The following is a 12,727-nucleotide window of genomic DNA, read 5'->3' on the forward strand; positions in this document are numbered from 1 at the left end:
CTTTACGGAATTTTTGTATTTCCTCTTTAAGGGCTTCTAGCTATTTACTTGCGTTCTCCTGTACTTCCTTGAGTTATTTATGTCCTTCTTAAAGTCCTGTATCATCATCATGAGAAATGATTTCAGACCTGAATCTTGCTTTTTTCATGTTGATGGCATGTCCAGGATTTGCTATGGTGGGATAATTGAGTTCTGATGACGCCAAGTAACATTGGTTTCTGTTGCTTATGTTCTTATGCTTGCCTCCCACCATCTGGTTATCTCTAGTGCTACCTGCCATGGCTAAATCTGACTGGGGCCTGTCCTTCCTGTGATCCTGGTTGTTTAGAACTCCTCAGAGTCAAGCTGTCTCTGTGATTCTGTGATTCTGGGATCCTATGATCCTGGGCCTGTGAGAGCACCTGGGAGTAGTTTACTCTGGGTATTATGAGACTCACTGCAGAGTTTGCACCCAAGGTCTGTTCAGGGCACCAGCCCAGACAGACCAGAAGGAACCTGGGCCACTGTGCTGGTGGAGTTCCTGTGTCCCTGGGTCCCTCTGGTCCCAGTTACTCCGGGTGTTGGGACAGATGTTGTGTCCTCCTCACCTCTGATTCTATGAATCTGGGCGTGTTAGAGCGCTTGGGAGTGGAGTTTCCTCTGTGTGTTGTAGGATTGGATGCAGAATTTGCACCCAAGGTCTGCTTAGGGCATAGGCCCAGACAGACTAGAAGCCAAAATAGTACTTTTAAATGCATGTATACTCTGTAAGATCAACCTTTATCCTGGCATTTTCTATAATAGAATTATTTATGAAATAGCAAATAAATTAAGCTAGCTAGCTGCCACTGAGAAATGAATAGAAATGAGAGCATAATTGTATAGTCAATGTAAATGGTGCTTAACATCCAGATAAAAGTCATATAAAAGCATTTAGTCATCTACACATTTCTAAATATTTTGACTTTTTATAAAAGCAGCTAACCATAGGATTATATATAATAGTAACCAACTGCAACATAACACATACTGCTAAAACCTACACACACTGCTAAATACTGATGCAATTAAAACCCTAGGCCCAGTTCTAACATGAATACATGTCTAGATGGCCAGAGGCAAAAACCTCTTAGAAATCATCTAGTCAAGCCATACATCACACAAAGTCAAAGTAGCTGATGCTCAAAGAGGTAGAGTGACTAAGATATAGGCACACAGATAGTTAATGGTCCATAGCACTAGATTCAGTGCCTCCAACACTCAGATCCTAGCACTTCTTGTGAATGTATCATTCCTTACTTACATATTCTCTACAATTATTTCTGCTTCTTCTTAATGAAGGTACTGGGATGATAGCTGGGTTTTGTGCTTTGAACAACATTCTTTTTGTTTGTATTTGTTTCCAGTAATGGGAATTGAACCTAGGGTCTCACTTATGCTGGAAAGGTGCTCTAGTGAGCTATTTTCCTAACTCTGTTTTTTGATTGTTTGTTTGGTTGGTTGTTGTTGCTTTCTTTCTATCTTTTTCTTTTCTTATTTTTTTTTTCATTTTAAGGCAGGGTCTCAGGAACTTGCCCAAGCAGGCTTTGAACTGACTCTATTTTCCAGGCAGTCCTTGAACTTATTGTCTTCCTGCCTTAGACACCTGAGTGGTTAACATTGCATGACCTAGCCACCAAGCTTCGCTGTATTCATGTTCTGTGTTCCAATCTGACTGGAGAGTAGTCAGCCTTTTAGCTTGGCATATGATCACCTTCTTTTCTTTAGCTAAAATCAATGACATCGATAGCCTTTTCCGGGGTATCAAGCAAAATTGTTTTAGCTATTTGCATCAATCGTTCCAGTGCTAAGGATTTTAAAACAAATGAGACTTTCTCAACAGAAGCATGGCTATCATTTTCGGTAAAGTGATTCTGTGCAGTACAGGGTTGCCTGCTTCACATGCATTTTGGCACCCAGACAGTCATCGGTAGCAGACCTCTTAGTAACTACTAGCCTATATATAAGCCAGTTTAAAACTTCAAAATTAATGTAAAAAAATCCCGATGAACAAAATATAGAAATGCTAAAAATGAAAATAAATCAATACTACTAAGCTTTTCACTTCAGGCTCAGTGTGGATCTCATGACACAATTATTGATCCTACCATTATTTAATATGTTATTTTGCTAATCATGACATTTTTGCATTAACTCTTAAATACATTATAGCAGATATTATCCAGAATAATTGCTAAACTTAAGGATCAACTTAAATGAGAACCAAAACCAAGTAACTCTCTCAACTTATCCTAGTATAACCTTACTCTTTACACTTTGTGGTAAATTGGAATACCTCCACCACATTTCAAAATGCTTCTATAAGTTGACAACTTCTGAATTAGGGTCTGATTTTTCTCACTTAAGAAGTCCAGCCGGGCAGTGGTGGCCCACGCCTATAATCCCAGAACTTGGGAGGCAGAGGTAGGATTTCTGAGTTCGAGGCAAGCCTGGTCTACAGAGTGAGTTCCAGGACAGCCAGGGCTATACCGAGAAACCTTGTCTCGGAAAAAAAAAAAAGAAGAAGTCTAGAGAAAGTCAGTCCGGGCTTGACATGGTATCTCTATGATATCAAAGGGGATGTAGGGTTCATTTATCTCTACCATATTCTAAGAGTGGCTACTAGAGCTGACAAATTATGCAGTAATTACAAACAAGAAAATAGTGAGGAATAGGAGGAGCCTGATTTTTTTTCACATTTGTCCCAGAAGCCCATCCAATAAATCTTAACACATATGTCATTAGCAGGAAATAATATGCACCAGTGACTAGATGAAATGAGTGGCACAAATAGCTATGGCTATAAGAAACGAGGAACACAGCTACAAGATAAACAATTTTAAATGGTCACATTTCCAGCCTAAATAAAACTGATTGTCCACCCATAAAATAATCAAGTGCATATGAATGAAGAGTGACTGGCAATATGTATTCATAGGAGGGACCATGTAGGATAACACATACTGACTCTTTTTGGTGACTGCAAATAGAAATTTCTCTACTGGTCAGGTGATGGTCTATCTAACCAGAGTATTTTGATGGGTATCTTTAGAATCACAGATAAAACTGTAATGTTATCCTAGGCTGGGACTGACAAAAGTGGAGCCTGAAACAGGGATTTATCTTGTTGTCGGGCATGTGGACCATTACACCAAAGGAACTGGCACAGAACTGGTGAGGTGGAGCATGCTTAAATCCCATAAATCTCAAATGTGAGATCAGCAGGAGTAGAGCTAACTCTCCCTGTTTCCATGCCTGCCTTAGACACATAACCAGGCAACACCCAACCAGGTGTACACAGGTAGTCAATCACTTACCCAGCACTTGGAATGCCTCTACATGCTAATGAGGCACCTCAGTAGCCTTAGCCTTAAGTCAGTGACGTTTTTCTACCTGGATATCCTCACAACCTTCCCTCCAAAATATAAAACCCTTTGTTCACCCCAAATACAGTAGATGTCTTCAAACCCACCACCAGTAAAGAAATACAAACAAGGTAAGATCTCAGAGAGCTGTTTCATTAAAGATAGTCAGAGAAGGCCTTTCCTTATTTAAAGAGGGTAAAACACTACATTCTAATGTTGAGGTTTGGTAGTGCTGTCTATTATAATGGTAAATGTGGGCCCCCAAGACCTGGAGTGTGTATGTAAACCCATGACCCTGCCCCCACATTATTTCTAATTGGTAAATAAAGATGCCAACAGCCAATAGCTGGGCAAAAAAAAAAAGACAAAAAGGTGGGTTATAGGTTTCTCAGGCTTGAAGTCTGAGGAGAACCTCGAGGAGGAGGAGAAAGTGAAAGAAAAGAAAGAAGCCACCATGCATTAGGTGAGTCATGAAAACATGGCCATGGGGGCTGGCCAATTGGAGTTTAGAGCAGGCCAGATGAAACAGTAATAACTCAGGGTTATTGATAGAAAGTAGATTCTAATATCACAGAGGGTAGATATCTGCCCAGCTTTTGTGCTTTTTAAAGCTTATTGTAAATACAAAGGTTGTGTGTGTGCTTTATCAGGGAACTAAATGCTCAAAGGCTGGGTAGAAATCCCAGTTTGAGATTAAAAATTTTACAACATATTGGCACCTCAAAGTCTGGCAAAAACTTTTTTAAAAAAATTTAATTTCAGATTCCCTAATGGAAAACATATGCTGTCCATTTAAGATAGAAAACAGAGAGAATTAGTTTCTTAGCCACACAGTTTTTCCCCAAGATGCTCAGGGTTTAGGAGTAGGAAATATACGGTTTTGGCACACATGATTCTGAAGTTCATAGGGTAAGCTAAGACATAGCTATGCTCCCCAAACCAAACAACACCCCAAGCAGCAGGCTTGGACTTCAAGCCTGAGGTCTTCTCAAATGCTGCTTTTATGCTGCCTCAGAGATGTAGCTTACTTAATCACGTAGATGCTAAAAGTCCCTGCTGTGCAATGAAGGAAACAAAGTCCTGCTGCTCAGAGGGCAGAATGCATGCCTCCTGCAATCAAAAAATTATAGAAAATAAAGTGAATTAACATGTGTTGGCCTGAAAATAGGCTTATACAGTAAATAGAAGGGAATTTAAATGAAGCTAAATAGCCGGGCGGTGGTGGCGCACGCCTTTAATCCCAGCACTTGGGAGGCAGAGGCAGGTGGATTTCTGAGTTCGAGGCCAGCCTGGTCTACAGAGTGAGTTCCAGGACAGCCAGGGCAACACAGAGAAACCCTGTCTCGAAAAAAACCAAAAAAAAAAAAAAAAAATGAAGCTAAATATAGAAAAGGCTATTAACTCAATTTATATAAAGAGGAATGAGATATAAGTATATTTATCCAGAGATATTAATCTCCAAAGAAATAAATAAATATAAATTGATATACATGCTTTTAAGGATAGAAGGGAGACATAAATGAAAACTGATGTAACTGTGTCTTAGTCAGGATTTCCTGCACAAAACATCGTGACCAAAAAGCAAGTTTGGGAGGAAAGGGTTTATTCAATTTATGCTTCCACAAGGTTGTTGATCACCAAAGGAAGTCAGGACTGGAACTCAAGCAGGTCAGGAAGCAGGAGCTGACGCAGAGGCCATGGAGAGATGTTCCTTACTGGCTTGCTTTCCCTGGCTTGCTCAGCTTGCTTTCTTATAGAACCCAAGCCTACCAGCCCAGGGATGGCACCATCCACAATGGGTCCTCTCCACATTGATCACTAATTAAGAAAATGCCTTACAGCATTCTCTTGGTTCTCATGGAGGCATTTCCTCAAGGGAGGCTCCTTTCTCTGTGATAACTCCAGCTTGTTTCAAGTTGACACACAAAACAGGGTGTATAAAATGTTTTGTGATTTTTTGTTTTTGGTTTTTGTTGTTGTTGTTGTTTTGGTTTGGTTTGGTTTGGTTTGGTTTTGGTTTTTCAAGACAGAGTTTCTCTGTGTAGCCTTGGCTGTCCTGGAACTCACTCTGTAGACCAGGCTGGCCTCAAACTCAGAAATCTGCCTGCCTCTGCCTCCTAAGTGCTGGGATTAAAAGCGTGCACCACAACTGCCTGGCTACAAAATATTTTAATAATACATAGTTGAATGAATAAATCCAGGCCTTTCATCTCAATGCTTAGGAGACAAAGGCAAAGACAGGTTTCTTGTGAGCCTGAAGCCAACTTAATCTACAAACAAATCCAGGTCAGCTTGGGTTACACAGAGAAACCCTATCTTAATAAATAATCATAATTGTTTTAATTGGCTTTGTTTTAATTATTAAAATGATGCTGGTTATAAGTTCAGTGGTTATAATGGTATTACAAATCCTCTGTTTGAGAGGTCAAGGTAGAGCAGACCTAAATAAAAAGATGCTGCTAAATTGAATCAATCTATACTTTTGATGACTTCTGGTTGTAGGATCAAGGACAAGCTATTTGGGGAGAGATGCTCTGTATTTGTGTTAACAGGAAAGAAAAGGCTTTGGACTCCTTCCAAAGTAATAAGGATCAGATCTGATAAAGACCCCTGAAGACCTTGGCTGCAAACAGGAAGGAAAAAAAATCAAGAAGAACAGGATGGGTAACATGATTTGCTGATCCCTCTACTTGGGAAGAGCCCTAAAACTGACTTATACATAAAAATGTCTCTAGCCAGAGCTTCAGCTATACATAGCCAATGAAATCTTGTTGGCTACAGAGTCCTCAAGATTCATCATACCATCCTTTCATAGAGCATGAATGAAGAATTATAATTTGGTTATTGATCAAACTACCTCATAAAAAGTCTTTCACCTGCTCACACAAAAAGAAAAATTCATCCTTAACTGATCTGAGTATGGCACATTCCATACAAACATCATTATAGAACTAAATATTGATTGCAAGTTTATATATTACACAATGAAATACCAAGAGTGCAGCCTTGACAAGATTCACTTTCGGGGATGCTGAAATGACCTGGTGTTCCAACTCCCTTCCTGATCCAGCCACAACTGATGCTGTTTCCAGAGACATGCTTCTAGAACAGCTTCAGAAAGGGTGGCTAATCACCACAGATCTTGGTTCATCCAGCCTTTTAGACTGTTCCAGTCAGAACTTCAGTTGAGCCCTGAACTTTCTCAGATCATAAAGACTGGACAGCAAGTAATGCCAGCTAGCTTTATTTTAACTTTACCATTTTTAAAAAATTTCCTTTTGGGCCCTAAACAGGAATTTTTTGCCCCAATTCAGCAGGAAGCAATTATGAGAAGACCTTTCCAATACCTTAAGTTGGAGTGGATGGTTTTGGTCATTTTATGAATTGTAGGTATGTTGTCATTTTAAGGGATAATTTACAAATCATAGTTTTAGGCAGAGAGGAAACTAAATAGAGAGCTTAGAATCAGGGATTTCTATCTTTCCTTTTCTCTTCTCTACCCTTCTTTCTTTCTTAGATAAAGGGAAGGGAGTTGAAAAGAAAAAAGGGATATAGTAATATTATAACAAATTAGACAAATGGGGATAGATACTAAATATACTTTAAAACAAAAGCATTTTATAGCCATAATCTTACATTGGTAGAGACCTTCATATTTTGATGCATAATTGAAGTTATATTTTCTTACATTGGTATAGAATTTATATATTGATACAGGCTTAGGGTTTTCATTGGTATAAATCTTTGTATATTGATACAAACTTTTAAATTAATTTTGTTACTCTTAGATAGGCATCGTGCCTATGCAACTCATTTAAGAATACAAGTCTTAGATCCAGTCCTTTTAATAGCTGATATTATAAACTGTTTAGAATAATTAAATAATGCAAGTTAATAGATAGTCAAACTCATTGTCATATTAAATTCTAATTTAGTTAATTACAATAAAATATTTTCAAGGTTACTCAAATAGCTAAAAATAATGTTTAACAATTCAATTATACTATATATAGATAGATGGTCTTCAAATGTGTCAAAGATCCACAGAATATGACACTTAAGGTTACTTCATTATTAAAAGATCTTTTGACTACAAGACAGATCTGCTTTTGACAGTACCCCCATTCTACTTCAAAGAAGGTGATGAGCATCAATACTTCCATGTAGAGTTGATTTGACTGTGGCAAGGTAGCCACTGGGCAAGAAGTGCCCTAATTTTATTTGCAGACAGAATGCTGTTCAAAAAGGACAAATGGATACAGAACAGTCGACTTATAAGCTCTGCTAAGATATAGAAAGCTATTCCTTCATAATTCCTGCACCACATAAGGTCTGTCAGATGTTCTGGGCCAGAAGGTTGAAGCTTGATGCTCCCACATTAAAAGGAATATTGGGGACTGTCCAGGCAGTCAGCTGTCTCTGCTAATTATTTCATTTTGGAAGCTGCATTCCTGCCCTTCCTGCATATTCAAATATTTATTCCTTCTCAAATCTCTGACAGGGTTGAAGACTAGATATAATCTCAAATTAAACTTATGCTGTTCAGCATTGAAGGAGGTGTTCTATATTTAAGAAGATGGTTTTCAGATGGTAATACAAGTTAAAATCAAAGATGACTGAGGTATAGAATTGTAAACTCATTAAATTAGAATAAATGATAAAATACTTTAAATTGGTAAATATAATGGAGTGGAGATTATAAATATATACTATACCTTATAATTTTCATAATTATTTTAATTGTATTCAATTCATATCTGAGAGAATATGAGTCTTTTATTGGACTAAAAAGAGGAATTGTTGAGGTTTGTTCATGCTGTCTACTGTAATGCTAAGTATAGGGCCCCAAGAACTGGAGTCTGCACATAGACTTGTGACCCTGCCCCCCCATCCCAAGTTATTTCTGATTGCTAAATAAAGATGTCAACAGACAATAGTTGGGTAGAAAAAAACATGCATGGGGTTTAGGTTTCCTGGGCTTGGGAAAGAAGATGGAAGAGGAAGGAGAAGCTACCATCAGTTAGGTGAGCCATAAAAATGTGACCCTGAGGGCTGCCACTTGGAGTTAAGAGCATCCCAGATGAAACATAGTAAGTAATAATTCAGGGTTATTTATAGGAAAATAGATTCTAATAGCATAGAGTATAGATATCTGCCCAGCTGTTGTGCCATTTGAGGCTTATTGTAAATATAAAGGTTGGAGAACTAAATTGTCAAAGGCTGGGTAGAAACTCTGGTTTGGGATTAAAAAAATAATTTTACATTATCAGAGAAGGCTCCACTTTACCCACTACTAGCCTTGCAGGCAGCAGCATATGACTCCTGGAGGGAAAAGGCATACTATGGACCCCACCCATTTCGGACTTGTCCTGTGCTCTCTGAGCAAGTGTAGCAGTGGTATCCAGATACCTCATCAGTAGAGGTGGGGCCTGGAACCACTATGTCCTGTGCTCTCTGAGATGGTATACCAGCAGCAACTGGATATTGCAAGAGGAGAGGCAGAATTGGTACCACATCTTGAGAATAATTTTTAAGGACAGGATGAAAGCACCAAAGGAAGGCGAAATAAGCCAAGCAAGCATGCATTCACAGAGCAGGTTGGACACTGGCCTGACAACACAAGGGAGCCTGGATCATTGCATATAATTGGCTGACCTTGAGGGAATGAAGAAGAACCCCTTGGCTTTGGTTAATCTTGTTAGCTCTTAGGGAAGGGCTTAGGGTATGTCTGGGTGCAAGTGTGGAAAAGCAGTCACTGAAGCTAGGGGCTGGGAACACACCTAATGTAGACCTGGGTGGGCATCAATAACATTTACTACAGATACTTGTTTGAATATGGCCTCCAAAGAATGCCTTCACTTCTACTTTGTATTACTTGAGACTATAACCTTACATATATCCCTAGAATTAATAGCTATTTGAAAAGCTGACAACATGTTGAAAGTGTCTCATTTTAAGAAAACAAATGATTAGCAGGTGTTGACTTGTTTTGTTGAGCCACTAATGGAGGAAGCACTTTATGATTAGTTATGGATATTAACTAGGATCTGCTGGGTAGCTCACCATCTTGTCAGGGCACATTAATATATCATAGACTTAGGATCTCATTTAAAGCTCAATGAATATTTAATTGTTGTTGACCAACAAAATAAGCAAAAGAATTATATTGCATTTAGTCAGATTTGAAATGATCAAGCTCTTTATTCTCTCATGCAGTCTGAGGCTACTATAATTACATCTTCATGAAATATTCTACATAATTTTATAAGTACTTACAGAAGTGAAAATTTGTCTTGAAAAGCATATAGTAAATATTGAGAAAAATATGAAATAAAGAGAATTTTCAAAATTACATGCAAGAGAATGGTGCAGATTATAGTACTCTTTCCATGCTGGATTAAAAATATTGTCAACATACTCTTTTTTTACTTAAGAAGTAAAAATAGAATCTTTTCTTTGGCCTTTAAAAATTAAATATTATATAAGATACAGAATTGCAGGAACCCATACATAATTGCTTCAAGTCATTCAGAGAAATTGTTTTTGAACTTTAAGTCTACAACAGAATCAGACGTGGAAAAATTTTTTAAAGAAATATTGGCCCATATTGAAAATCAAGCTGCTTTCCCAGGGAAGAAGCCTACCTGTGGTCTGTTACATCTCTTATAAGTATCAAAGCTTGGCTTCAAATAACATGAGCTTTAACTGATGTATAATATCACAGATGACATGGGAATGTGTCACTTCTGCCATATTTCAGAACATTTTGATTAGAATCAAAGTATTGCCAACTGATCCATGTTAAAACATACTAAAAAAGAATCACTTGATAAATTGAGCATAGTGTGATTTGAATTCTTTATCTAGTCCTGAATTCTTTTCAATTTACAGGGAGGGACTAAAATAATATAGCAAGTTTATTTTAGAGAACAAAGCATGAAGCTGTGATTCAGGATTACTGTAAACAAGGCACATCCATATGCTGCCCTATAGAAAATAACTGCTTGCCTTGGGTTTCTTTCCTTTGTTCTTTGTCCATGCTATAAATACTAAAATACCAATGGTGTGGTCAATAGCAGAGTGCTTGCCTAACAAATTTGAGAACATGGGTTCAGTCCCCATCGTTGGAGTGGGAGAGAAAAAATAGATGAAAAGGCAAACTGCATTCCCCCTTTATTAGATAATGACACCAAACAAAAGGTCCATATGCACTCAAAATAGACATACCCCATCCCAAATATTTTGGATTGCAAGTTGGTTGAATCCATATCTATGGATCCTGCTGACACAGAGGGCCAATTGTTCACATTTTTATTTGTCACCTTAGAAAAAAATTGAAAAAAATATTATGCACAAAGTCAATATGTATAAAAACCAAAATGAAAACAACCTTAATATACATATTGAAGATGCTATTTTCTCACATCTACATGTAAAGCTTGAAATTTGAATGTCTCCCCAATGTCATAGGACTCACCTGCTTATCAAAAGCCACCCAGGATGGTGCATCACTTCCATCTCCTCTGGGATATACACTGTGCTTAGGCTTTATCTTTTGACCAGGTAGCAGATCTCCACCTACTCCAGGCTTATCCTCACTCACCAGCATCATGACATTGTTGCAAAAGCCCCAATGTTGAGATTTATGGAATCTCTCCTTTCCTATCTGTGAGTACAAAAGACAATAATAATAAATAAAATGGCCAAAGTTACTCTTTTTGATTTTTCTTACAATAAAGGCTTTCCCAACATAAATAGTTTTTCCTATCACAAAAAGTATGTGAACTGTCAAAAAACTGTGACCAATCTCTATCCGTAAAGTTGTGCCATATTTTAAATTCAGTTTATTTTAATTAATTTAAAACTTTGAAAAGCAGAAAGAATAAAGGTAATATTCCATGCTATTTGCAATATTTCAGAATGATTACTGTAAGTGAAGATTTTGAACACTGATTTGCTACTACTTTACTTATTTGCAAAGAATGCAAAAAAAAAAAAAAAACCTTAGCAACTTCAAAGAAGAAAGCCACTGCTTTTCACAGAAGCCTAACTAAAAGTTACATTTACCAAAACAGAAAACAAAATCTTGTCCTCATCAACATTAATATAAAGGAAAATTCTTCACAGCTGACATTCTCCTAATTGTGAAACCTTGCCTTCCACCAGTTTTTAGTGATGTGGACAGAGAGAAGACACAGAGAGAAGAGTAATGCCAAGAGTTGATAAAGATGAATCAAGGGTTGGAGGATGAGGTAAATCAGGCAGAGAAGAGATAGGAAGATATTCCCAGCAAGACACTTCTGAGTGTGAGGACCAATAGATAGCAGTTCTGAGTGTGAGAACCAATAGACAAGAATAGATGGGAAAGTCTAGTTAAAAAAAAAAAAAGCCAAGTTTAAGTTTGAAAGAAAGGTGCACTGGAATAGAATATCTAAAAAGGTCCATAATGTGGAAAGCTATTTATTGAAATACCTTGATAGTCTCTTTCAGCTAGCTGCCAGAATAGTCAATGAACCAGGCCGTATTCTTGGTGATATACTATAAAGATTAGTCATAGTCAGTCTCCCATCCCCTAAAGAGATTTCCTAATGGTTCATACAAGTCTGCATGGACATGTGGAAACCCTGGTTTCCATAATCCAAAAGCCCTTGACATTGTTGGAAGGCTTCACTTGTTGACTTGACCCATATAACTTCATAAAGTGTCCACATGTATCCTCCCCTTTAGACAGATCATTTTCTCAGTTTTCACCTTGAGGCCCATTCAGAGTCATGCCCCTGGTCAGGTTCCACATAAACCTCACATTCCTCAAGAGTCAAGTAATGCCCTACCACATTGTCATCTTTCCTATAAATATCATGTAAGAACCCACTTGGTGCTGAGTTATGTAGATTCCAGGAATATGGCTTTGGGCAAATCTTAGCTATCTGTCACAGACTAGAAGCCAGTCATACCCTTAGATTTAGCAATAGCTTTTTAGATATAACACCAAAAGGATTCATGGAGGGGGATGAGGGGAGGGGATGAGGGGAGGACAGTGTAAGTAGGAACCAGAAGGGGGTCAGCAATTGGGATGTAAAGTGAATTAATAAATTAATTAATTAATTAAAAAGATCGTTTATACGAAATTCTCAAAGAATAAAAATATATTATTAAAATTATTTTAAAGTTAAAAAAAAATCCCTGCACACATACATTGAGGCCCTATTTCCAAGTATGATGACAGAGACTTCCATGCTATCATCACCCTTTCTATGAAGGGAGAGTAAAGTCTCAGTTGGGGAGGGGGGAGGCAACAGGGGTTTGTTTTTGTTTGTTTTTTTGTTTTTTGGAGGGGAAACTGG

The 12,727-nt window shown here is 37.8% G+C and overlaps 1 protein-coding gene across 2 annotated transcripts in view; it reads right to left on the reverse strand.

The window, feature by feature from the left end:
- The window catches only part of Efhc2 (EF-hand domain containing 2), a 178,854-nt gene that overhangs the window by 145,495 nt on the left and 20,632 nt on the right, over positions 1 to 12,727 (reverse strand). For both annotated transcript variants that reach the window (XM_031343008.1, XM_031343086.1), the window contains exon 2: positions 10,861 to 11,049. In XM_031343008.1, the coding sequence (XP_031198868.1) occupies positions 10,861 to 11,049 (189 nt within the window). The remainder of the gene's footprint in view (positions 1 to 10,860; positions 11,050 to 12,727) is intronic.

This window comes from Mastomys coucha, chromosome X, assembly GCF_008632895.1.
Source record: "Mastomys coucha isolate ucsf_1 chromosome X, UCSF_Mcou_1, whole genome shotgun sequence".
NCBI lineage: Eukaryota > Metazoa > Chordata > Mammalia > Rodentia > Muridae > Mastomys > Mastomys coucha.